The 24,768-nt window shown below is 55.9% G+C and overlaps 9 protein-coding genes across 9 annotated transcripts; 3 read left to right on the forward strand and 6 right to left on the reverse strand.

Annotated features, from left to right (window-relative positions):
• Positions 1-564: 564 nt before the first annotated feature.
• On the forward strand, positions 565-1,946 carry BJ171DRAFT_608994 (uncharacterized protein; the record flags this gene model as incomplete). Its single annotated transcript, XM_053115246.1, has 6 exons — positions 565-621; positions 757-852; positions 976-1,062; positions 1,182-1,373; positions 1,477-1,540; positions 1,740-1,946. The coding sequence occupies 6 exons, from the start codon at positions 565-567 to the stop codon at positions 1,928-1,930; spliced, it is 687 nt and encodes a 228-aa protein (XP_052971806.1). The 3' UTR covers positions 1,931-1,946.
• Positions 1,947-1,955: 9 nt separating this feature from the next.
• Positions 1,956-3,852, reverse strand: BJ171DRAFT_484861 (uncharacterized protein). The gene has a single exon (XM_053109049.1). The coding sequence runs from the start codon at positions 3,826-3,828 to the stop codon at positions 2,215-2,217; it is 1,614 nt and encodes a 537-aa protein (XP_052971807.1). The 5' UTR covers positions 3,829-3,852; the 3' UTR covers positions 1,956-2,214.
• A 217-nt stretch (positions 3,853-4,069) lies between these two features.
• On the reverse strand, positions 4,070-4,288 carry BJ171DRAFT_412797 (ubiquitin-related domain-containing protein; the record flags this gene model as incomplete). The annotated part of the gene is made up of 1 exon (XM_053107299.1): positions 4,070-4,288. A coding segment is annotated over one exon (219 nt), but the record flags the coding sequence as incomplete, so codon positions are not given.
• Positions 4,289-5,407: 1,119 nt separating this feature from the next.
• BJ171DRAFT_484863 (prolyltRNA synthetase putative) lies at positions 5,408-8,312 on the reverse strand. Its single transcript, XM_053109050.1, has 7 exons — positions 8,204-8,312; positions 7,841-7,963; positions 7,662-7,752; positions 7,441-7,523; positions 6,924-7,229; positions 6,756-6,819; positions 5,408-6,664 (listed from the first exon to the last, which is right to left on the reverse strand). Exons 1-7 carry the CDS (start codon positions 8,282-8,284, stop codon positions 5,523-5,525), a joined length of 1,890 nt encoding a protein of 629 aa, XP_052971809.1. The 5' UTR covers positions 8,285-8,312; the 3' UTR covers positions 5,408-5,522.
• Positions 8,313-8,642: 330 nt separating this feature from the next.
• BJ171DRAFT_608998 (uncharacterized protein) lies at positions 8,643-10,038 on the reverse strand (the record flags this gene model as incomplete). Its single annotated transcript, XM_053115247.1, has 2 exons — positions 9,485-10,038; positions 8,643-9,391 (listed from the first exon to the last, which is right to left on the reverse strand). The coding sequence occupies exons 1-2, from the start codon at positions 9,660-9,662 to the stop codon at positions 8,643-8,645; spliced, it is 927 nt and encodes a 308-aa protein (XP_052971810.1). The 5' UTR covers positions 9,663-10,038.
• An 85-nt stretch (positions 10,039-10,123) lies between these two features.
• On the forward strand, positions 10,124-10,794 carry BJ171DRAFT_394363 (protein-tyrosine phosphatase-like protein; the record flags this gene model as incomplete). The annotated part of the gene is made up of 3 exons (XM_053107168.1): positions 10,124-10,387; positions 10,468-10,532; positions 10,704-10,794. Coding segments are annotated over 3 exons (420 nt in total), but the record flags the coding sequence as incomplete, so codon positions are not given.
• Positions 10,795-11,176: 382 nt separating this feature from the next.
• On the reverse strand, positions 11,177-13,163 carry BJ171DRAFT_6633 (uncharacterized protein). The gene is made up of 4 exons (XM_053115802.1): positions 12,594-13,163; positions 12,307-12,489; positions 12,113-12,201; positions 11,177-11,877 (listed from the first exon to the last, which is right to left on the reverse strand). The coding sequence occupies exons 1-4, from the start codon at positions 13,057-13,059 to the stop codon at positions 11,488-11,490; spliced, it is 1,128 nt and encodes a 375-aa protein (XP_052971812.1). The 5' UTR covers positions 13,060-13,163; the 3' UTR covers positions 11,177-11,487.
• Positions 13,164-16,307: 3,144 nt separating this feature from the next.
• Positions 16,308-18,486, reverse strand: BJ171DRAFT_418040 (kinase-like domain-containing protein; the record flags this gene model as incomplete). The annotated part of the gene is made up of 8 exons (XM_053107321.1): positions 16,308-16,479; positions 16,972-17,112; positions 17,195-17,261; positions 17,354-17,384; positions 17,478-17,571; positions 17,745-17,992; positions 18,167-18,250; positions 18,319-18,486. Coding segments are annotated over 8 exons (1,005 nt in total), but the record flags the coding sequence as incomplete, so codon positions are not given.
• A 1,152-nt stretch (positions 18,487-19,638) lies between these two features.
• On the forward strand, positions 19,639-24,759 carry BJ171DRAFT_453904 (uncharacterized protein; the record flags this gene model as incomplete). Its single annotated transcript, XM_053108232.1, has 13 exons — positions 19,639-19,935; positions 20,410-21,247; positions 21,345-21,497; positions 21,586-21,627; positions 21,761-21,798; positions 21,950-22,103; positions 22,281-22,423; positions 22,540-22,889; positions 22,959-23,059; positions 23,265-23,360; positions 23,544-23,789; positions 24,063-24,271; positions 24,559-24,759. The coding sequence occupies exons 1-13, from the start codon at positions 19,675-19,677 to the stop codon at positions 24,757-24,759; spliced, it is 2,832 nt and encodes a 943-aa protein (XP_052971814.1). The 5' UTR covers positions 19,639-19,674.
• Positions 24,760-24,768: the final 9 nt, after the last annotated feature.

Here is a 24,768-nt window from a genome sequence, read left to right on the forward strand (position 1 = left end):
AGCATGTGGCTCCCTGGGGGGCAACATCATCACCGGCAACGACGGAGATGCCGACATGACGCAAGTAGCGACGAGTGTGGCGAAAGAGGAGATAGAATCGAGGGCCGGCGACTCTCCTTCGGCACGGGCTTGGCAAAGGCAGGCGACGGCAATGCTGTGGGCTGGATGGCGATGGAGCGAGAACAGCGATCGCCGAAGCTGCCGGAGCCAGGACCTGCGACCGTGATCGCGGATCGAACCGGAAAGCTGCGCTGGCTTCCCAACCACAACCAGGCGTTTCCCACGGATGTACGGCGCTGATGTGGAGTCGGTCCGGGGCTCGGTCTGGGCGTCGGTGCAGATAGAAGGTGGTGATGACAAGTGGCTCGAGATCGTTCGGCTCTTGGGTCTGCGTGATCAGCGGGCCGTCCGGACCTTCGTTCCCATCTCCAGAGCAACCCGCCAGATCCCTCACAATGCGACTTTCCAGAATTCCTTGGGGTGTGCTTGGTGCCGATCACGGCCTATAAGTTCAGAGCGAAAGGCAATCGCAGCCCCTGAAGGTACTCTGCCGAAATCAACAAAATGATCGTCATCCTGGGCCACCGCGTCCTGACAACCTTCCTCACCGTCGCCCAGCTGGTATGTAGCGGCCATCGCTCTCAGTTTGCGCATCGCAGAGGAGCACCATGTCGATATTTCGCTGCGGGTAACTGGAAAGGCCCTGGCTCTCTCTGTTTGCTCCGCTGCAAGCTCATCTGTGACTATATTTTCCAGGGATTTGTGATAGGATATCTTGTATACACCTGGACCATCAGTCCAACCCGCAGCTTCAACTGGATCGGGCTGCTTGAGTTGATCTGGCCATTTTGGGTAAGCTTTGTTTACTAGCCAACGCAGCATCCCGTTCTCTATGGCGAAATCGCACTGTCTAAGCCTTTGCACCAGTCGCAGCCGCCGTCGCTCAATAGCATGCGCTTGCATTCCCATTTGCAGCTCTTGGTAGCGATATGGCTCTTCAGCCCTCACGCACCCAAAAACCCTCTGCACAAAGCTTTTGATGCTCCAAAGGCCTGCATGCTGGTATGTTCCACAGTCAGCATTGGCGATGCGGACAATCTCAGCGCTGCTACCATGGCAACAGAGACTGCTGTGGTGGAATCACGACCCGAGAGCTCTAACGATGGCCACTCCTTTGGCAGTACGTCATCTGGGCATTCTGCAGCCTCGCCATCAATCTTCTGATTGTTCTGCTCCTTGAAAGCGTTGTGAACTTTGGCGACAGCACCAACACTCAGCTGCTGTCGTTCTTTGGCTACCAAAACACCAACCTATACGACAGCAAAACTCGACTAATTGCAGTGCTGTCGTGTGCTATTCGTGTGGGGCTGCAGGTAAGGGTCGCCATGCTACTTTGGCATCTCCTTGGAATGGCGCCTTGCTACATGCAGATGGCAAGGTAACAAGTCTCTGACTCGAGCCAAACCGTCGCTGTAGTCGATCGGCTTCGTGTATGTGGTATTTGTCCTCCGGAGAAAGGTTCGGCGAGATCGATTTGACTGTAGGTGGCCGGTTCTCCCAACATCGTCTCTTGCACGCACTGTCGCTTCCATGGGATGACATAGACTACGGCCCTCTCTATTGGCTCGCCTTCATGCTTTGATAAACATGTGATTCAAATTGTAGTTCAAGGCTATGCTTAGGATCGCTGGGGTAGGCCACGGCCCGGCGCTCGCAAGCCATATCATCTAACCCTCAAGCCAACTCTGAAGCCAACTCTGAAGCCAGCCCTGAAGCCAACGCAGCTCATTTCAGCGACTCCGAGCACCAGCGATATCGTTCATCTCTGCGCCGCTTGAAGCTAAACCCTGATAATCAGCCGACTATGAACAGCGAAAGCTCTAGAACCTTGGGCATCCGTGACTGCCTGGTTCCGCTGCACCGAATGTGATCGCTGTATGAACTATAATAAACGCAATAGTATTCGCGTTCACCGAAATAACCAATATTTGGCGATGGCATCCAAAGTAACACCAGCGGCCCGATATCAAATCTGCAGCACGCAGTGATCCGTCTCCAACAGCAATACCGTCGCAGCAGTGCGTCCTCCGCCTGCTGGAGCGGAGCTCTGGAGATGCACGGCATCCGAGTCGGCCTCATTCATGACCGCCAGGGGCTGTTAGCAGTGTATTCTTCGGTTTGCCACTGCTGCCTCTGTGTGTAACGCCGCTCGAATCATATCTTCTGCACCTTTTCGTTCTTGATGAGTGGGTTCTCCTTCGCTAGGGTGATGCGGCCAGCCTCCTTGTAATCATATGGACACTGGTGACGATCCGTGTATCGATGCACAGAGCAAAACGTCTCGTCGCAGCGACACTTGAAGCACGCTGCCAGTCCAAGCTTCTTCTTGCACAGCGCGCATCTCAGCTTCTGGTTTGCGGGCGGAATATGTGGTGTGGACGAGCGCTTTCTGGGGCTGAAGGTTCCTGGCCGTCGTGGGGCGACCGGCTCCGAGAGCCGCGCAAGACTCTCGCACAAATCCCCCTCGCTGCTTGGCGGCGGAAGAATCTGTGCAAGCCGAGGGAGAAAGGTCTGAAACTCGACAAGCTCTTGGTTTAGCTGCGTCAGGATGGATGAATGGTCGCTGAGTGGTGGCAGGTTGATGAGCGGCAGCAGACACTCAAGGTCAGACTCTCGGCCCTGGCGGCCATCGCCCATGTCTGTCGCCGTCACGTCAAACCGAACGGCTTTCTTGCGAATCTTGCGCCCGCGGCGCCCGGGCATGTTTGGCTCGAAGGGCGGTGGGGTTGGAGATAAGTACTCTCGTTTGGAAGACTTGCGCGGCCTTGATGGGGTCTGGGGAGACCGAGACGGTGAGGACGGCTGGGGGCTCGGTGTCTGTCGCAGGACCGGGGATGGTGTACGAAGGGGGACATATGCCGAGGCCGGGCGGTGCTTCGGTACGATGATCATGGGTGTGGCTCCCCCCGCAAGGCGCATCACCGAAATAGCTGTTGCCGGACGGATCTTGCCCTGGATCACTCTTCGATGATACCCCGGCGCAGGCATGGCTGTGACCGACCTCAGGATTTGAGAGTCGATGTTCCTGGCGTCCCACGAGGTTTCGGGCAGAGAAGAGCCGCCTGACGATGGCCGACTGTCACCCCTCGACCCGTATTTCGAGCGGTGGTATACGAGTGTCTGTGTGTTCCTCGGCGATGTTTCGGAGGAGGACGGCGCAAGGAGCGACAGGAATGTGTCTGTCGACATGGTCGATGCCGACGTGAGTGGCCGACGACGGCTCTGTGCCGGGACCTTTTGTCTTCGCGAGGCATACTTTGAAGACTTTGTGCGGCCCCCGATTGCATACTCGCCAGAGTAGTCATCGGGATCCAGCAAAGCAGGCCGGCGGGCATCCCGACGACATCGGTCATAATCGTCGTCAGTCTCGTTGCCGTCGCTGTCACCGTCTTCGTTCTCGATATATTCTTCGGCGTCAAGCTCAAGATCGTCGTCGTCATCGGCACCATCATCATCGCAATCTTCCTCGTCCGCATCGTCGTCGTCGTCGTCTCCGCCGCCCTCATTTGAGCTCGTGCCGTCTCGATCATCCTCGCTGTTGTTCTCGTCGTAGGAGTCAGAGTCAATGTCGCTTTCCTCTGCGGATTCTACGCGATCTTCGACCCCGGTACAGCGGCCATCACGATTCAGGGCCTCTTCTTCATCCTGCTGCAGCATCTGGCGCAGATCCGGGAACAGGGATGGAGGAACCTCGCCAGTGGCGAGTCGGTAGAGCTGCTGCGTGGCGGTCTGTCGGCCTTTTGGGTCTTTCATATGGAACTCAAGCATATAGAGGTCCTCGTTCTGTTTGCACAGAAGCAGCACAACCGAGTCCTCCTCTTTCGCTGGCTTTTTCAGGCGCATCGGTGGTCCAGGACCTGGGGCGTGTGAAAGCCAAGATGGTAGCGGCATTAGGCCATTCAGTCGATTCACACACTTCCAAGCTCCCTCCCTATGGCTGTCGCCGCTGCATGTGCATCCCGAGCGACCAAGTTTTGCTTGTGGAATTGACTGCCGCTATCAGGACCTTACCTCCAGACATTTGCAATGTCAGTTGCAGGGTCGCCCCCGAGCAGAGGCCATAATCGCACACCATGGCGTTGTCGTCGGACAGCTCCTTCTCCTTCCAAACAAGTACCTGGGCACCAACCGGAATCCCCTCCTCTTCGTAAATACGGCACTTGACCTCGCCGATGGTGTCTGTGGAGATGACAGGGATGGTAAAGGTCTTTCCGGTGAGGGTGCCCACATTCAAAGTCCATTGTTCTCTGGCTGGCGGATGGGGCATGCTCGCTCTCGTCCCCAAGACACTGGCGCCTCTTGGAGTCTGTCGCGAGCGCACCGATTGTTGCTTCTGCACTTTCAGTTCCTCTGCTGATGGTACAGAGGGCGGGCGAGGGCCAGGAGGCAGCTTGGAGTTTCCTTCGGAGCTGGTCGAGTTCGATTCAGAAACGCCGGTGCCTTTCATGTCCTCGCGGTCTGTTCTATGCAAGGTGGAGGTTGGTGGGAGCGGCCACATACAGAGAGACCACAGGCCCTGGTTAACTCATACACGGAGATATTTGCTCAAGCTTTGACCAAGGCTGCCTCTCGAGGACACCTGCGCTCCTCTCTCCACATCGCTCTCGGATATACGGAACCCCCTGGCTCGGACCCACACGAGCCTCCCGCCTCGTTACATTCATTTGTGGCCATCGTCGCGAAACCGCATTCAGTCCGGTCTGCTCACCGTCGAAAAGGCCAATGGTCTTTCGGGTTGTCTGGGGAGCCAAGAGATGTCCTTGGTGATTTGCGGCTGGGCTTCGGAAATTTTAGCAGAAGCCTTTGCCCTCTGCGCTGCAGAATAGGCGCCGGATGCAGCGAAGAAAAGAGGGGGGGGAGGAAGGAAAGAAAGGGAAGAGTAGAAGAGAAGGTAGAAGCTCGGCAGAGAGGGCGGTGGCTTTGGGCTAGGAAACAAATTTACTCCCGGGCAAAGCTCACCCTCATTCGATTCGCATCGCTTCTGCAACGCTGCTCAACAACCCAAAGTATGTTTGGTGTCGGTGGAAGATGTGCAATCGGACCGCTGACAGCGCCAGTGTTTTTCTTCCAGGACTGTGTGGACACAATGGATCAATCGATCACATCCAAGGACGTTCTTGCCTGAACCTTGACTGGCGCCTCGGAGCCTGCAACGCCAGTTGCGGACAATAGCCGGCTTGAAGCGGTTGTCAGGACTCGGCCGCCGCATCGTCATGCAACTGACACAGACTCTCTCATGCAGCGTCTCCAGCAGCGCGAGCCGTCGCTCGTCAATGAGCCACCTCTCGGATACGCGCGATGCATTCTGAAGCAATTGGAGTGTCTCGCTGCTCGGGATCATTTGATATTGTGGCTCGCGGATTTCAGCGTGTTGAAAGGATGATGGGCAAAATCACGCGCATACACAAGATCATGGGCGCTTCAAATCTCTACTCGGGTGCCATTGAAACAAGTATCTCATGTCACTGCAATTGCACGGCCTCTGTGTCGACCAGAAGCGCCTCCATCTCGTCCAGACTGACGACTCGCTTTTCGCCAGAGCGACGGCTCTGCACTTCAACCAGACCGTCGTTCAGCCAGCTCTTTCCGAGCACGACAATGTCCGAATATCCAACCAGGAGCGAGTCTTTGATCTTGTATCCGGGTGTTAGGCCCATTCGGTCGTCGATAATGATGTCGTTTCCAAAGCGCCGACTCAGGCGATCATATACTTGGTCGATGCCGGCCTGCAGTTTGCTGTTGGAGGCAGCATTCTTCTTCTGAAAGAGAGGGATGATGCACACGCGATAGGGAGAGACGGCGCTCGGCCAGATGATACCGTCATTGTCGTGGCTCGACTCGACAATGGCTGCAACCATCCGAGAGACGCCAATGCCATAGCAGCCCATTTGCATGGGCTCCCGGACGCCGGACTCGGTTTTATAAGTGGCATCCAGCGGCACCGAGTACTTGGTTCCCAGATAAAAAGTGTGCGCCACTTCGATTGCGCGATGCCCTTTGAGGAGGTGCTCAGGATTGCTGCTGCTTGAGTTGCATTTTGGACATCCGTCGCCGGCATCGGCGTTGTGGAAGTCGCCAATCGCATATTGGAAGCTCGGCTGGCTGAGCCCGGTGGCGAGACTGCTGTTGCCTTGCATTTGCTCGGGCAGTCCAGACGACGGTGAACCATGCGGACTCACGGCTGTTGGAATGCTCGTGTCAACCAGCACAGTCAGTCCTCGAAGGGAGCCTTGTGACGTGCTGAGAGCCTGGAGGATCTCGTGCTTCTGCCTGTCATCCACGAAGCGAAGGTCTTGGTCGGCCACCAAGCTGTGTGCCTTGGTCTTGATGGAGTTCATGCGCCGCCCCCTCCGGAGCAACACAATCACGAGCTGCTCGGGACTTTCGCCCACCAGAGCCAATTCGGCTTTGATATCACTAAAGTCGAGAGCCTGCAGATCCAGAGGCAGGCGCGAGCGATGGGACACCAGGAGTTGCGACACGGCCTCGTCGACGACATCTCGAGAAGAGCTTGTCGAGGCTGGCACGACAATATGCCCAACCGCTCGCTCCTCGTTGGCGACATAGCCACAGTTGCCGCATGTCAGAACTGTGTCCTCGCCCACTGTATGGATTGATGGCAGCGCCAGCAAGTTACTCGCGTCAGTCGAGAAAGTAACAACTGCAGCTCCAAGGCAAGCAGGCCTGTAGCGTACCTGGGCTGATCAAATGGTACTCGTGAGATCGGTCGCCGCCGATTTCTCCAGAATCCGCTTCTGCCTTTAGAGAAGCAAAGCAGCTTATGGTGAGCCACGCCAGCAGCACGGCGGACAGCGGATCCAAGTCATGCGAGAGGACGTATATGAACCGCCATGGCCACATACCGACACAAAGGGGAGGCCTATGCGAGTCAAAATCCGATCGTAGGCCCCCCGCACTTCGTCATAGGTGGTGAGAGCATCCTGCTCCGAGACATCAAAGGAGTACATGTCCTTCATGATGAACTCGCGTCCGCGAAGCAGGCCGAGTCTGGGTCTGAGCTCATCTCGGTACTTTTTCCCAATCTGATAGAGCCGCAGAGGCATCTGTCGATACGAGGATATCTCCGAGGCCACTAGTTGAGTGATTTCTTCCTCGTGCGTCGGGGCAAGAATCATTTCGGTCCCCTTTCGGTCCTTGATGTTCATCATCTACGCCAGGAGTCGCGGGAGCATCGAAATCAGTCGAGACGAAAGAGCACGCAGCGCCGGTCGTCAAAGGGCGAGTTTGCTCGGAGAGATTTGATGTCGTGTCGGGCCCATATGTACAAGCACGTCGATTCGATCTGCCACGGTTTTGAGCATGTGCGGCTGCAGCCGAGTATATGCGTGTGGATATGCCACCTCCAGTTTGACAGCATACCTCGGTCCCCGCAGGCTTCCATCGGCCAGACTTTTTCCAGGCGTGCGTCCCCAGCAACAAGGGCAGGGCCAATTTCTGCCCGCCTGTCAAATACAACCACGGAGTCAAGGAAAGTTCGGGTCTGAGTGGGCAAGCGCATGCCGCCCAGTGCATCTCATCGAGCCAGCCATACTTGCACCAAGCAAGCGGCTCGATCGCCCAGAGTCGGACCTAGGACGCACCAATGCTTTGCATCTCCTCATCAATGATCCTTTCCAGCTTATTGAGAACTCGGAGTCCCAACGGAAGGAAGCTATATATGCCGGACGATGACTGGAGAAAGATGGCACGAGGCGGGATTTGATCGCCCGTCAGCGCTGCGCTGCGTTGCTGGGATTCGTGGCGATTGCGGACAACCCACCTGACGGATAAAGCCGCCACGTAGCAACAGATCTGCGCTGGCGCAGAGATTAGGTTCCCCAGCAAGAGCTTCTTTCGTCACCGTCGGTACAAAGAGAGACGATACCGTGGCCTTGCGATAACTCTACAGACACGACGAGGAGCGGCAGCGCCGAGTGTCAGCTATTTGGCGCGGCAGGTGCGGAAAGATCCTGGCCTCAGCTGGGTAGCTTGCCGTGCATAAGACACCGTCGCACCCTGTCGGACAGGTGAAAGGATCGAGGCAGAGTGGTGGCTTCGGTCGGCCATGCCGATGCGACCGCGATCCAACAGCCAATGTCCATGCACATGTCCAACGAGAGACTGCTTCTCAGCCAGAGCATACCGACGCCCACCGGGCCTCCAATCGACGGGGCCCCAGCAGACCCTCCAGCTGTGTCGCGGCGGCTTTTCTCAGACGCTCCATTTGATTGCCAGGTCGCCAGATCGCCAGGTTGCGGGTCGTTCGCGATTGCGTTGTTGGGTGCTGGTCGCTTTTGCGTGCGGGTCGAGACCTCGGTCATGTGGGCCAGTTGCGCCACAGCCAGTCCAGCAGCCCAAACTCAGCTTCCCACGGCCGATGGCAACCTCGAGCGCTGGGGCAGGCTCCTTCATCCAGGTTTCTCCAACCCGAGGCCAGCGACACAGAGCGCACAAGTGATGCTGGCCGCAGTGCCCACTGGTTCTCACAGTCCTCCAGCCCACGGGCAATGTACAGAGGCAAAGACGCCTGCATGAAAACATGTCTATTGAGCTGGACGCATTGCTTCAAACGGACCGTCGTTCTATCCCATCTTTGGCTCCTCAATGAAATCCACGGCGCTGTCCGATCGATAGATCTGGCCGTATTTGTCGTGCGGGTTATGGGCAAGTGCCTTGTCGGCGAGGCCCGCAGCGCTGTCGTCGGGGCTTTGTGTGTGGAAGTCTCTCGTAGTAGCCATCTCTGGCCCTTCGTCCGGATCCATTCCAAGCTTCCGAAAGGTGGAAACGACGATTTCACAGTACTCGTCGAGCGACTGGAAGACGGAGGAGCTGCTATCCGGCCGACTGGCCACGGACATGCCCTCGGGGCTCAACGGCTTCATCGACTGGAACTCCTCGCCGATATGGAAGATCATGCGACACCGTTGAGTCGAGTTATCGATATTGCATTCGGCGTACCGGATAAGAAAGCTGCGGGTGAAAGTCTGCTTCCAGCTCAGGGTCTTGACCATGCTCCGCAGCACCGAGCTCTGTTCGTCCAAGGACCACCTTAGCGATCGAGAGAGCCGCCAAGTGAAGGCAGCGCATTTTTCGGCGCTCTCGCCGATCATGACGATGTTGATCAGGTCGGTGGTTTTTTCAAGGCTCCAGTGCCCAACGATGCTGGCGACGATGGCGACAAACTGCGGCGATTCGAGCTTCAGGTTGTAGTATAGTTTGATAACAAACTCGGCTACGGCGGCGACGGACCAGTCGTGGGTGATCCATCGAAGCACCGGATACAGCGCCGGCGAGTGGTCCTTGAAAAAGTGCCCTTTGTAGGTGCACAGGTCTGGGAGGAAAGATCGATCGAGCAGCGTATCAGAATGCATTCCTGCTGTGTGAATGCCGTCCTGCCTGTTTGGATGTCGTGCAGGCTACTTACATGCTACGTTCTTCTCGGACTTGATCCAGTCCTTGAAGGTTGTTCCATAGAGCCGGTCCATCTCTGACATGATGTGCTCGACATCGTCGGCGGTTTGCGGAGGACCGCAGTTCTGCTTGCCGTCTGTTGCTGCGGGGGAGTGTGGTGCCGGCTTTGCTGCTGGACGATGAGCTGCCATGGTATCGACAGCGATGGGTTGCGTGTGAGCCGCCAACAACGGAAGAGTGGGGGACGAACAATCAATGCCGCTGCTGCATCCCGCTGCTCCCTGGCGGCCACCATCGTATATGTAGCGGCTCGCTGAACGGCATTCGTGGGCATGGGGCCACCGGCCAGGCTATTTTTGGGCCATTTGGGCGGCTCGAGCATGGATGCCTCCTCTACAAAGACGGTGCTATTTTGAGATCGGCAGCTTGATCGATTCGGATGGCAAGTGTGGGCGATCGCCGTCGCCCAGGACTGCTTGATCGACTCTGATGGCACTACTACCCCACGAGCCACCTCGAGCTCGGTGGGGTGCTCTGTGCTCTGCTGCAAAGCTCGACCCAAGCCCCGATGGACAGCGACAGAGTCTTGCCCTCATCGGCTGATGCGCTGATCTTTCGGGCCTCTCTGCTCTACCAGAGGGTTGCCGTCCCTCTCCTGGGCCGCCAGTGGTATAACCGCATTGACGAGAATGTGGTCCTTGGGGCCCTGCCGCTCGATCGCACAATGATCGAGACCTTGCAGCGCAGGGAGAATGTTGCCGCCGTCATCAACGTCTGCCGGAAGCACGAGTGGGTGGTGCCGGACCATGATCCCGAATCGCTCTACAGCGAGCTGGGCATTGCCTATCTGTCTCTGCCCACCGTCGATTTCCAGGTGCCGACTGTGGAGGCTGTCACCAGCGGCATACAGGTAACGGTCCGCACATCGGCTAGCCTGCTCGGAGAAGCGTCCGGAGCCATTGCTGAGTCTTGACCAACAACCCATAGTTCATTGAGCGATGCATCAAGTCCAATCCGTCGAGCGGGGTCTACATCCACTGCAAGGCAGGCAAAGGCCGCAGGTGGGATATCTCGACCCAGGCCACTGAGCTGGCCGGCGGATGCTATAGATGCTGTACATGTGCGAATGCATCTGTCTGAATCTGCTGTCACAGGCGGCCGCTCTGTCTCGGCATTGACATTCGAACTATGTGCCGAGCAACCACTGAACAATCATCCACGCCGATGGACAGCGCAACTCTCGGCCTATGCTACTTGATCTGGCGATACGGCCTAGCTCCTCGCGAGGCCCAGGCCCGGCTGCTGGCCAGCCGACCGCAAGTCGATCGGGACATCTGCGAATCCGCAACTGTAGCCGAGTTCTGGGCGACTGCAAGAGAAAACGGAACGCACAGTTCGCTCTTGGAGTGAAGCCTACCAGCAGCACATTGATCGACATTATGGCCTCTACCCATCGGCGGCAGAAAGCTCGCCTTCAGAAACATGGTGCGATTGTCTTTGAACACCTCGGCATGTCTATGCCTGCGTTGGTGTTGCTGCGATGCAATAGCTGCGTCCGTTGGGACATGGCCAATACCCTTGAAGAGAATAGATAAGGAATATGCATCGATGACCCAGAACAAGACATTGTATGCTTGAGAAGCAGCACGCTCCGGGTCGCTTGCGGACATTTCGATAGCGCTCAGGGTGGGGCGTCGTATTCAGCATCCAAAGCGATGGCTCCAGAGTATCGGACGGACCGCAAAGGTCTGCATCTGTTGGATGTATTCGTAGTTGTATCCGAGTGCGGATCCCGCTGTGGCTGCACATCTCGCTGCCGTTGCATCACATTTGCTGGATTCATGTCGGATGCCTCGCATCTGCGCTCGCAGGCACCAGCAACGGCACCCGGAATCACCATCGGAGGAGATTCCCCAGCTCCACCAGGCTGCTTGATGCAGGATTGCTATGCTACAGGTGTTGAGAGAGAGTGGTGGCCGCTCGGGTCCGAACAGCCCAGCACTCGATAGACTGATACTACCCCCGTCCCCATATGGTCTGGCTCTTGCTCTTTTCCCTGCCCGAAGTCGACAGGACCGAGCCCATCCGAGAGAGCGTCGTCGGCGTTCCGGGAGTCTTGGGCGAGTCATATCCTGCTGTGGGTGTTGCTGACCCAGCCGCTGTTGAGAGGAGATAGCCGCTGCCGCTCCTTGCACCAGCCAGAGGCTTGGCGTTGCTGCTGATGTTGTCCTTGGCCATCTTGTCGTAGAGCATCACAAGCGATGATAGTGACCCAGCACCGCTCCGGAGCGGTGTGTCTGAATGGCCAGCTTGTCCTCCCGAGTTCTCGTCTTCGCATTCGTTGCGCAGATGAGTGAGGCCGGCAACCCATCGAGCCTTCTCTTGCGGATCGTTGGCCATAAAGTACTTTTGTACCAGCCCGATCCGCCCCGCGCGGCAGCAAAGCCAGGAGTTGCATCAGAGTAGAGTGTTAGTTGCAAGGGGGGGGGGAGGCACCCACGCAATCTATGCACAATTTGTCTGTAGGAGCATGCCGTGCGCTGGCCAGGGTGTGCGAATTGCAGATCGCTTGGCAGCCTGGGCACGCAGGAGAAATGCTCATGCCGATGGAATCGAGACGGCTTTCGTCAGTTGCACTTACCATCGGTGGAATGTTTTGCAGTTCAAGTATATCTTGGCAGCTCACACTGATCAGATTCTTGCACGCCTTGTGGCAGATTGCCTTGCACACTGAATTTAGCGACGGATGTAAGTACGTGCAGCTGGATCGCACATTGTGGGCCGTGCAGGGCTGTGCGTTGACTCCACACTAAGCATCGCCCACCGGACCTGTACCTGTGCATTCCAATCCTTCGCTCTTGGCTCCCCAGAGCGGCTCATGGCAATAGGAGCAGTCCGTTGGGCACTCGTACTGCTTGACCTTGAACCAATGTCCATTGCATTCGTTCTTTTGAATGACGCGATGGTAGAGGCTGGCGATTTTGTCGGCATCGCCCGTAACTATTATCTTGATTTCATCTACCAAATGCGTCGCTGTATCAGCGCGGAGACTTTGTTGCAGAGGCGGGCTCGCCTGTGCATCTAGCTTGCACTTTCAGCTGCCTGGCTGCATACTGGCATACCTTTCCATCGATGCAGCAGGCGATCACACATCGCAATCTCCATGTCAATATCCTTAGTCGACTTTTTCTTCTCAAAGATGGTGTTGGATCCCTTGACGAGCAAGTCGCGCTTTTTCATCTCGATCTCAATCTGATCCTCGAGTTCCTGGCGATACTGCTCCACTTCATCCAGCTGCTCGTGGGTAAGATGGGCGCACTCTGCCAGCGCCGTCGAGCTCTCGGTCGAGACCAGCATCGATAATGAGGGCGTTGTGCCCATCGACTGGGCCACAGGGGTCTGCGCTGTAACCTCGTCCGGGTTGCCGGAGGTGCTGGAGAGGAATCCAACATGCCTTTCGAGTTCAATGCGCAAGATCTTGAGTCGCTTGTTTGCTGCCTCGACCTGATTCAGGGCTTGCATTTTGTTGGCGTCTGCGGTTGCGTGCAGAAGCTTTTCAGCTGCATGCAGCATCTTTTCCTCAAGCATGATATCGGCTTGTAGCTTGGTGACCTTCTTGGTGACCTCAGCTGCATTGAACGGGGTGACGGACTGGCGATGTCCAGATCAGTAATCGAGCATTTTGCGAGCACAATCCCGATGCCCGCATCGCGCTATGAGCAGCATCTGCGAGAAGAACTCTTTACCGCTGCTGGGTGCTCCTTTTCCTTGGAGCTGGTGTTAGAAGCCTGGATCTTGAAAATACAGTCGATATCGCGGGCGCTTGCATGTATGAGCTCGTTCTGGGTAACACTGCTTACAACAAACATGGCTGATCTGTGAATCGATGTATTGATGAAGAAAGCAAGTTAAGGTATGGTACTTGAAGATTTCCTATGCATACCCAGATCGGGCTATCGTTTCGAAACTGGCTATGGTCGCCCCGGCCGTGCTGTGGGATCGATCACACCCCGAGTCCAAGCACATACCGAATATCGACCACAAAAGTTCCTTCTTTGGTTTCGGTGTCCTTCTCCTTCTCGTATGTGTACAGACGCATATCCTTGATGACGGCGTACACCACGCGCCAGCCCTTGCGGACCTTTCCTTGCTTTGGAATCTTGAGCTGACCGCGGAGGTCTTCTCCGGGATTCGAATCTGTAGAGTACAGATGATGTTCTCAGCATGCTTGAAGCAGCTCGATTATGCGGACAGCAGCACATGGTCAAATACTCCATACATGGCGTATCGGATGTCTTCGTGAGTCCCGATTTGAGTGAATGGGTGCTTTCGGCGCTGACTCGGCGCATATGCCGCTCATCTTCCTCCGGCGTCATCCTGGTTGGGGTCAGGCTCGAGTTGGATTTGCCCCCAAAGAGAGCGTTCTTGATCTTGAGTCTCGTTGGCGTTTTCGTGCCGGCTTCGAGCTTGCTCGACTCTGCGTACTTGGCCAGCCGCTTGGACATGTCTTCCAGATGTGTCGCTTGAATCGCTGCCGTTCTCTCGAGCTCTTCCAAGCGCTCGGACATGGTATTTGATCGCGCACACTCGATCTCGTAGTGGCTGCGAAGCTCCAGCTCCCGCGCCACAGAGACATCCAGCTCCTCCTGGAGTGCGGTCTGCACATCCTTGGAATCGGCCTCGAGCTGTTCGGATTCTGCCTTGAGCCGCGAGATTTCGTGGTCCTTTTCTTGGCTCTGCAGCTCGATCTGGTGGATCTGGGCCCCCTTTTCTTGAATCATGACCTCGAGGTTGCCGATCTTGGCTTGAAGCGACGCCTCCACTTCTTGATGGCTGCGAATCGATTTGGTGTGCTCTTCCTTGATGGTGCTGATTCGGGCAACCATGCGCTCAAGCTCCTCTTGCAAGCCTGCACTCACGGTCTCTGCGCGCTTGTACAGCGACTCAAAGTTGAGCCGGAGTTTGCGCTCTTCGGTGAGGGCCTGCTGGAGCTCTTTGGAGGATTCTTCGCTCTTCTTGAGGCTCTGGGTGGCTTGTGCGTATCGCAAATTGGACTCTTGCAGCTTGATCTCAAGTGCAGATTGAAGCTTCTCCTGATCTTCTCTGCGCAATCGCTCCGAGTCCAGAGCGGCCATTTGTGCGCTGAGAGACTTTTGCAGCTCTGCGATTTCGGGAGTAAGCTTGGCCACCTGCTCCTCCAGCTTCTTGGAGTACTCCTGAAGCGTTGATATCCGCGATCCCTGCAGCTCCAGCCGCTTCTGGCTTTCGCCCAGGGCGGTCCTTGTTTGGGCGTGCGTCTCACTCTCGTTGATGAGGAGCCTCTTCTTCTCTCGGAGCTCGATCTCAAGGACAGCCCACTGCTTGAGCTTGTGAGCCAGCTCCTCGGAGACCTTGGCACGGGCTTCCTTGGCGACTTCGGCCTGCTTCTTGAGGGTCTCGTTTTCGCCGAGCAGGGCAATCTGGGTCGTCTTGAGCTGCTCCAGCTCTTCGGCCGTATGCTGGCTGCGGATGCATTCCGCCTCGGCGTCCTGCAGTTTTTTCGTGACGGCTTCGAGCTCCACCGCTTGGACAGCCTTTTCTTTCTCGAGCTTGGAGACGGTGTTATCGAGCTCTTGAATCTTTTGCGATTCCGAAGTCAGCTTCTCGGTGAGGTCGGCCACCTGTGCGCGTCTGCCCTCTTTGAGCTCGATTTCCAGGAGCGCGCATTTCTTGAGGATTCTTTCATATTCCGTTGTCAGCTTTGTCTTGGACTCGAGGGCCCGGTCGAGCTGCTTGCGAAGATCGTCCATTTCTTGCGCCGTTTTCTCAAACCTTTGCTGGTACTCCTCATACCGGGCCAGCCGCGTCGTGAGCTCTGCTTCTCGCGCAGCCGATTCTGCCCGGGCCTCCTTAAGGTGATCAAGCTCGATCTCGACAACCGCTTTCGTCTTCTCGGTGTTCGAGAGCGTCAAAGCGAGGGCCTGAGTCTTTTCTTGATCCTGAGCGAGCTGCTCCTGGAGCGTGCTCAGCTTTTGCTCGAGCATGTGAACGTCGTCTCGTTTATGCTCAAGCTCAAGTTTACCCTGATCCCGCTGGGATTCAACGTCTTCAAGGCTCTTCTTCAGAGTGGCTGTCTTCTCGATAGACTCGGTCAACTCGGCCTCGCTGGCCTGCAGCTTGCGCTTGAGCGAGGCGATCTCGTTCTCGAGTCCGGATTTGAGCCTGGACAGCTCCGAGTTGCTGACATCCTGCTCGTGCTTGGAGAGCGAAAATTGCTGGATCTCGGCTCTGAGTGTGGAAACCTGGAGCTCAAGAGCAATCTTGTCTTCCTGCACTTGGGTCAGATGGATGCACTCTGCAACTTTGGTCTCGAGTGACCTTTTCAGGTCCGCAATCTTGGTCTTGAGTTCCTCAAGTTCGTGTCGGTCGTGTTCTTTCTCGAGCTGGGAGGCTTTCCTATCTGCCTCCATGGAGAGTTTTTCTTGCTGCAGGGCTGAGATGGTGCTCTGGAGCTGAGTCTTCTCGGCGGTTTCCTTGACAATCTTGTGCCGCAAGTTGGCCACCTCGGTGTCGGCCTGTTCCTTGCTCTTGATCAGCCCTACCACCTTTTGTGCCTCTTGCTGCCACTTTGCGCGAAAGTCATCGATGCCGTCGTTGCTGCAGTTTGAGCTCGACCGCATGCGATAGGACACAACACTGCCACGCGGATTCAGATAGCCGTTGGATGTGCTCTGCGTAGTGTTCCCCCAGTTCACGGTTGGGGTGTAGTTTTGGAGATACGTGTATCCCACAAACGGAAGACTCTGGCCCTGAAACTCCTTGGTTTTCGCGGCGGGCTTGATTGGCACCTTCTTGCTCTCATCTTCTTCATTCTCAAAGTACCGCGTATCGTCGGGTCCGCTCAGTTCGGGGACAAATGGAGGCTTGCTGTTCCGGATACCGTCGAACTGCACACTCTGGAACCACGGATGCGCGCGAATGTCGTGGCTACCTTCGCGGCCGAGACGCACTTCACGCTTGCAAATGAGTCTGTCGTCGGCATAGGTAAGTCACAGTGAGTGCTTGGCTTCCGCCAGCAACGAATCGGCCTTCCGGTTGCCCAGGGGCACACCAAGGTATCAAGCTCCGCGGATGAGCGAGTGCATCAAGTGCTTACTTTTGCATAAGATCTCTGGCCTCCTCGGATACCTCACAGTCCTCCGGAAAGGCAAACTCTTTCTATTGGAGGTTGGCAGCAATGCCAGCGTCGAGAACGCAGGATGTTTTCACCGCAGGATTCGAGATATGCATCCGAGTTGGCAAGCCGTATCAGTGTTGCGTCGCGAACAGGGGGAGCAGTAGGATGGTTCAGATTACAGAGTTGGCGGTACGACCAAAGCAGGGCTAAACTACCCGACCAGCACTTCATATTGCGCGACCGGCGGTGGTACGCATCGGTGGCAGCCTCCGAGAATGATTCCGCACAAATCAGCAGAGGGAAACAGCAGGCAAAGACGAGAGGAGGCTATCGCAGACATGGACATGTCCACAGGAGGCATGTGAAAGCAAGAAACGGAGCTGACCTCGTGGTTCATGATGCGACTGTACGTCTTGGATAGTGATTCGGAGTAGAACGGCACATCACCAAAGAGGAACTCATACATGATGATGCCCAGCGACCACCTGGATCCAAAGGGCAGTCAGTACTCTGCTTGTTGAGCCGGTACATCAACGAATGTGTTTCAATCGTGCGTTGCCTTCGTACCAGTCACACTCTCGGCCGTAGCTCACGTTTCCTTCTTGTGCCCGAAGGATCTCTGGCGAAATGTAATCTGCGTTGGGCAGCATTAGCATATGTAAAGATAGTGCAGCCAAACACATACGGGCGTAACAGTGCGCCAGAGTCGACAAACCGCTCGCTTACCGGGCGTTCCGACTGTCTCGGTCGAGTTCACCTGAGCAGTGCAGCCATTGGGGCGAGCCACAGTGTCGAGGAGCGTGTCAGTATATGTCAGTTATCGATCTGCGGCAGTGTGAGTCGATCTTACCATCCGAGATTCGTTCATCCTCATGCACGATCCGAAATCAGCAAGCTTGATATGTCCCGTTGCATCGATCAGGTAGTTTTCTGGCTTGACATCTCTGTGGGATCGTGGTAGTTGATCAGACATACATTCGGAGGGCAATCCGCCAGGGGAAGCACTCGCTTATGTCTATCCGCACTTGATGCCTCAGCACGTCGACCATATAAAACAAGCGCCTTGCAGCATCTCAAAGCTCACAGGCTCTTCATCGTCCCCCCCCCCTTGCCTTACCGGTGGATGAAGCTGAGTTTGTGGAGCTCGTCGAGGGCGATCATCATTTCGGCCATGTAGAACCGCGTTTCATCTTCGCTCATATCCTCTTCCCGGCTGTCGAGCATGTTCCGGACCGAGCCTCCAGAGACGTATTCCATGACCAAATAGAGGTTCTCGTCGTCTTGGAACGCCGAGTACAGCGTTGTCATCCACTTGGATTGCTGGGCAAACACCAGCGCATTTCTTTCTTCCATAAAGAAAGCCGCCTGGAAGACGATGGAGCCAATGGGGACCGATGGGGACCGATGGGGACCGACGTTGAGTATCGCGGGGATCAACGGGCTAAAGCAGTGGGTTTGGTGCGATTGGGATGGTCTCACGGCGGGGCAAGGGATGTATCGAAAGGATCTTTATGCATGTGCTTGAGCAGCAGGACTCACTTCGCGCCGTGTCAGCAGATCCGTTTTCTTGAGAATCTTCATTGCATACACCAGTTTGTCCAGTTTGCTGCGAACCAAGCACACCTGCGTTCATACACGATGATCAGCTTGATTCCGTTGTCGGGCACTGCGTGTGTGCGAGGCGACATTACTACCTTGCCAACGGCGCCTGTCGCCAAAGTCTGGAGGACATCAAAATCATTCCTATTGACGCGCCAGCTTTGGAGCCGGCTCACGAATCGGTCATCTGTCGAGCGGATTCCGGGGCGAAGAGCGTGAGCTGTGGCTCCGGATGTGCAAGCAATCCTCCTGGGCCACATCAGCCTGGCTGACGGCAGCGAGGAAGCAAGGACAGTGTATGAAGGCAGCGCCAGCCTCTATCTCCAACAACAGGACCCACATTTCTTTACAAAGCCCAGTGTGTGTGGCGACTGGTTATGGGCGAGCTTGCAGTCCGTGTGCAAGGCAATGAAGGTATCCAGCAGCCCCTCGACAGAGACGGACGAGGGATTGAGCTCGCTCGAAATGTTCGACGATAGCTGCTCACACCGCTGCTTGAAAGCGGACTGGAAATCCGATGGCAGCGATCCGACGACCGAGATTCGCTCCGCCATAGTGGTGAGGGAGTGGAACTGAGTCGGCAAAGGTCAAAGGTCGGAGCACTGGCGAGCGGGATGGCGGGTTGGATGGGACGATGGGAAATGAGAACGTGTCGGCTGGAAAGCTCAGGAGCTGCGAGCCTCCAGCAGGAGCGCAACAGGGATGGGCGGGCAGAGAGTCTTGGCTGCGTCGCAGCGTTATGAGACCACTGTGTAGTATTGCGTGCAAAGAGCGGCAGCGAGGACAATGCCTGGATCAAAATGGCGGGAGAGTGAATTGCGAGCCCACACAACAATGCGACGTTTGGCCGTCTCAGCGCAACCAGTGCAGCAGATCAATCTCAGGCGCGGTGAAGACAGAGATATCCGGCGTGGGACATGGACAAGCCTTGGTTCGGTAGAGATAGCGGGTTTGACTTGGCACCAGGACAAGTGGCACTGTGATCAAGCTGTTATCGACCAAGGCCAGCCCTGGAGGAGCGTGAGAACCAATAGTGGTGTTGCTGGCCGCTCTCAGGATGCGCCGTAAAGCATGCAGGGTATGAAGCTGCAAACTTTCAGGATAGGACGGCCCGCCCAGTCTCTCAAGCACCTCAGACCTTCGGCTCGCCGGCTTCCAGCCTTCCAGGCTTGGGAGACTCGGCGGCGGCGGCGGGGCAGCAGGCTCCATGCGGATTCGCAGGCCGCTTGGATTGGCAAGCGCAGACCGCTTGGCCCTCTCGGGCTAGGACATAATCCAAACACTCGCAGGGTCTCGATCAACCTTGTCCGCCGCTTTCAAGACAGAAGCTGGCACTGGCCTCGGTTGCTGCAACTTGCCCATACTTGATCGAGCAAGACGCCATCCACGCTCCAGCCCCAATTCGATTCCCTTCCTTCGCGACTCATCGTGCCAGACGTCTGCCCTCCATGGCCCAGAACATGGAAACACCTGCTCTTCCTCCTCTCGGCCCTCTTCAAATCCATCTGACTCAACAGCCTGCCCAGATGGGTGCCGGCAACGGCGGCGGGGTGGGTCAGTTCGGGGGCAAAGATGCAATCCACAACTTTATCCAGGATATCTGGTTCCAGTACTCCTCCATGGGCGATGCCCAGCGCGGCCAGCTGCTCAAGGGGCTGATTGCACGCTCATCGACAAAACAACTGGACCTCATTTCCACGTTTGTGAACGTGGCTCATCCCGGCGGATCGACATCGCCGCAGATGGCGGTAGGCGACGGCGTGGCTGCTCGGATCTGTGCATTCACCCTCCATCCACTATCCATCCACTATCCATCCACTATCCATCCACTTTCCTTTCGCTCGTGCGTGCGTCACGTCATGCCTGATTTCCGAGGCATTCCGTGTACTTCATCGCTATGACGTTACGAATCGAGCATCCAACTTGAATCTCCTTCTATTCGCGTATCGGCCACGACATAGTCCGAGCACAGGGCCAGTCCAACAGCCAAGTGGACAAAGAACTTTACTGCGGAAGCCGCCGCCAAGAATCCGTATCGAATGGACAGCATGAGCCATGGCGCCTCACAAGCGGCAAAGGCGTCGTTGAGGAACAAGCTGCGAAGGGACAAGATCGTGGATTCTGGGTAAGGGCCGACCTCATCGGTCCAACCGGAACTGATGCTTCGGCCATCGCGAGGGCAGGCGCACACTCATACTTCTTGTCCGTACCTGTGGGCAAAAAGCGACCATGAGATCATGGCCACGGAGCAGCGACATGGCAGGACCGATCGCTTCAGCAGCACGGAGCTGGGTCTCGACGGCGGCACCCACCTGCCCAGCCATATCAATGCAAACCTGTACATCAAGCTGCTGAACACAAACTACGACTGTACCGAGCTTACGAAGCAATCGCAAAAGGCCGGCCCGGACACCATGAGAAACATGCTCGGCTTTCTCTCGGAGCGATGCAAGAAGCTGCAATCTTTGATCACATGCATGCGCACGATCTCGACCGAGCAGAGCGCCGACAAGTGCTTTGGGCTTTTGCTTGACTGTGCCCTGACCAACACCGACGGGAGGTGGATCACGCTCTACCTGCTCGACGATTCCAGACGCAAACTGCTGCCTCGTGTGAGCAACTGGAACAAAAACGCACAGGATGCTCTGGACGTGGACCGGGTCTTTTGCACCACCCAGGTGCTGAAGGGCGAGATCGGCAATCTCTACAATGTCAAGGGCTCGGATCTGTACACCAACGAGCTGGACGAGACCTACGGCAAGATCGAGGTCGAGTGCATCGTCTCTGTGCCAATGTTCTCACAGAGTAACCATGTCGTGGGTGTTTTGGAAATCATCAACAAGGTCTCGGGCTCGCCTTATTTTGGCGCTGAGGATGAGTTTGTGCTCAAATCGCTGGCGTCGATGTGGACGCTTCGGCTGGACAGTGTGCGCACAACACACGATACCATCCGCAAAGTCGACGACATGCAGATCCTCCTCAAAACTGCCTCAAACATGTCGTCGGAAATGGAGCTGGGAGGTTCGTTTGACAGGCGTACTGCAGCAGTTGGGGGTTGCGGCTGTGAGACTGTATCGCATACAATACCAAACATCGCTGGGCTCAAATTACCGGACAGATCTTACCATCACAATCATGAACACTGTCAAGGAGCTGCTCGGAGCAGAGCGATGCACACTATTCATCCTGGATCGCGAGAAGCAAGAGCTCTGGTCGGCGGTGGCTCAAGGCACCGCTGAGATCCGCATTCCTCACAACAGGGGTATTGCTGGTAGGCAACCGCCGGAACATCGTTGTGACTCAGAATTCGATCATTTCCGAATGACTGAGCAGTTGCTTACACCGTACAACACACTCAGGACATGTCGTCCAAACGGGCGAGCTACTTTCGATTCCTGATGGTAAGCCAGTTGCGATCCAGCAATACCGCACTGATGTCTTGCCTGCACAGTTCTTCAAGTTGCCGATCCCTATCGTTACTGAAGCTCCGTGCCCGCTTGTTTGTCTCGCTCTACCTCGTTCTGCCTCATTTAGCATATAGCGACCCACGCTTCAATAGAGCCATTGATTTGGTATGGCTCAGGACAGGAGCGCCGATGGACTTGGAAGTCGTATATGGCTCTCGGCTTGAGCTGACTGAGGACAAGATGCCATCTGGCTATCGGGACAATGATTCTGGCAAGCACTTTGACTCACAGCGCTAGTTGTATCACTTATGCTCAGAAAACCGGCTATCGAACGAGGAACATCCTGTGTGTCCCCATGAAAAACAGCTCAAACAAGATCATTGGAGTCGTTCAAATCATCAATAAGCTACCCGAGTCGTCGCATTTTACCAAGGACGACGAGAGCCTCATCCTTTCGTTTTCGAGTCTGGGCAAGTGCAAGCGGAGGTCTTCGTTCGTCGTGCATGGGCGACTGCTTCGTGAGTGCATTTTCACAAGGGCAGCGATCTCGGTCTGTTCTCATATGGATTTGATTGTTTGTGTCTGGTCACTTTGGATATTCCTCCGCAACTTGACCGCCGCTGTGCCAATACGAACACTGGAACCAGCTGCCGAGACCCTTGAGAAGTCCATGGCGTTCAAGAAAATGAAGGAAAACCTGGAAGCTTCCCGAAAGACGAACGAGCTGCTGGAGGCCGTTGCACTCTACACCCCGGGCGTCGTTGTCACCATCGATGCATCCGGCAATGTGGTATGTGACAGCAGTGCCTCGAAGAATGGCCAACTCGCGCAATATAATCCGGTGCCGCATATACCAGATGTGCTGCTGCCGCTGCTGACGGACGTTTCAATAATCGGCATTCCAAGATTCGAGTCAATCAGCCCGACAAACTCGACGAGCCCATATGGATTCCGGAGAGTCAGCCCATAAAATACGAGCAATTTTTCGGAGAGGCCAACCCGCAGCTGCTTGTGGACATATCGCGGGCCATGTTAACAAAGAACACCACAGTCTATGGCCAAGAATACGAGTGGATTGTCAATGAGAACGTCAAGCGAATCAACTACCGAATCAACCAGATTGTCTTGAGTGGTGGTCTTGGCGCCATTGTTGTGGTGGAGGAAATCACAGAGAGCCTGCGAATCAAATCGATCATTTCGAGGCAAGATCTCTCGTTGGAATGGCGCGCGGTAGTTTACTTACATGATGGCAATGGGTGGATCGCACGTCAGGCTTGCGCCTGCTTGGTGGCCTGACAAAGCCTCTGACGCATCGCTGTCTGCAGATACATGCCACCGGCGATCGTCAACAAGCTCATGGAAGATCGTGCCCGGCTGGAGGGTATCCGCCAAAAAGGAAGCGTGGTACAAATCAATCTCGAAGACTGTCAGTAGCGGCAGCGGATGTGTGATCTCTTTGATTGAGCGAGTCTGAAGACGATGGGGGAGCCTTGTAACCCATACCGCCTCCGCAACGAAACACTGCCGAGCCTGTGGGCGTGGCGTCATGTCTGGGAAGAGAACATTTCAAGGAGTCTGCTGCGATCGCTGTCTGATATGGATTCTCTGCTGTCGTTCACCACTTCTCACAGACTGTGTTCAATCGGACCTGATGAGTCCAACGACTGGCATCGCGGTGTTGAATCGCTTCTATACCTACATGCTGGAGTCGCTGGTATCGGAGCAAGGTACGGCGTGCGAATCTGAGACAACTTGATGGGCTTCGACTCCCTATCGGCACACGTTGCAAGCGAGCAACGGCCCACTTTGTTGGCACTGCAGCGAACATCCGGTTCTTGTCTGTCAGGCACTCATGCGCACGAGTTTGTGACCGGTTTGTTTGCAATTGCCCTGTTTTGTCGTGCTCCAAGGCATCTTGGACCACTACGCCGGCGAATCGTGCCAAGCATTGTTTGGCCTGCCCTTTGGCAAGAGCGATGATGCCGTTAGAGCGGTGCGGTTTGCTTTCAAGGTCCGTGTGTTCCTGGAGGAATTCAATCTCAAGAATGTCAAGCTGGGTGCATCCAAGCTCGATTACGGCATTGGAATCACGACGGGGACGCTCTTGGCGGGGCTGATTGGCTCAACCAAACGGCAAGACTACTCGGTAGTCGGAGGTAAGCAGTTTGAGAGGGGTCAAGTAAGTTTGAGTAGTTTGAGCTTCCTCCCTCCCATCGCCCCCATACCAACGATATTCAGATCGAAAGCCGGGACGGACTCACGAGCGTAGGCGATAGGAAGCGTTGGACATGAGCCTCGAGGGAGGCACTGGAGCAACTTTGAACGAGCGATACGAGGACCCGCTCCGTCGTGTTTCGTCTTGCTCCGTCGTGTTTGTCCGGGTCAACGAAAAATGCACAAGTTGTACTGATACGGCCTTGGGTGCCAAGATTCGTGCGCTATCGCCAAGTTGCTGGAGTCAGCCACAAAGACCTACGGAACGATCATCTTGATCTGCGACAGGACCCAGGACGAGGTCCGCGAAAAATTCCACCTGCGTGAGGTCGACACTATCAGCTCTGGCAAAGGCAAGCCCGTGACGGTGTACGAAGTGCTCGCCCCGATCGACATTGAGCTCTCGCACGACAACATGACATCGGTGGGTGGCTGGCGGCGAGATTGCTTGCTTTCGTGTGCGATGCCCCCCGGGAGCCGTTGACACGATGCTGCAAGTGATATTAATGATGGAAAGAGGAATAGCGGTGCCGTTGGGAGCAGAGCGATAGTCGGAAGTCTGCTCAGAGATGCAATCATCTTGATGGCTCGCGCGGAGATATTGGTCTCCCCCCCCCCAGACCACTGCAATTGTGCTGCTCGACAGGCTCTCTCCACCGATCTCATCCCTCCATGCACTTCTGTATACCCTCACATGTCCCTGTACGATAGCTCATATGCTTCGAGCTCGGTCTTGCAGAGTATCGGGCCCAAAAATGGCAAGGCGCCATCTCCCACTTCAAAAAGGCCGTTCAGCTCACGGACGACCGTCCATCCAAGCTGTTTATCGAGCGATGCCGTGCCATCATGGAGGGGCGCTGCACCATCCCCACGATCTGGAATGGCGTGTGGGTGTTGAACAACCACCAGTGAAGTGGTTGT

The sequence above is a fragment of the Polychytrium aggregatum genome (genome assembly GCF_025602895.1).
Source record: "Polychytrium aggregatum strain JEL109 chromosome Unknown BJ171scaffold_1, whole genome shotgun sequence".
Taxonomy (NCBI): Eukaryota; Fungi; Chytridiomycota; class Chytridiomycetes; order Polychytriales; genus Polychytrium; species Polychytrium aggregatum.

Bases quoted from the DNA above. Each gene is read 5' to 3' on its own strand.
- BJ171DRAFT_6633 (XM_053115802.1), bottom strand. From the start codon at position 13,059: ATGCTTGAGGAAAAGATGCTGCATGCAGCTGAAAAGCTTCTGCACGCA. The intron at 12,490-12,593 runs GTATGCCAGTAT...CGCATTTGGTAG, and splicing joins CCTGCTGCATCGATGGAAAG to ATGAAATCAAGATAATAGTT. The intron at 12,202-12,306 runs GTACAGGTCCGG...CGCTAAATTCAG, and splicing joins CGAAGGATTGGAATGCACAG to TGTGCAAGGCAATCTGCCAC.
- BJ171DRAFT_484861 (XM_053109049.1), bottom strand. From the start codon at position 3,828: ATGCTTGAGTTCCATATGAAAGACCCAAAAGGCCGACAGACCGCCACG.
- BJ171DRAFT_484863 (XM_053109050.1), bottom strand. From the start codon at position 8,284: ATGGAGCGTCTGAGAAAAGCCGCCGCGACACAGCTGGAGGGTCTGCTG. The intron at 7,524-7,661 runs GTGCGTCCTAGG...TGTATTTGACAG, and splicing joins TGAGGAGATGCAAAGCATTG to GCGGGCAGAAATTGGCCCTG. The intron at 6,665-6,755 runs GTACGCTACAGG...CAATCCATACAG, and splicing joins GTACCATTTGATCAGCCCAG to TGGGCGAGGACACAGTTCTG.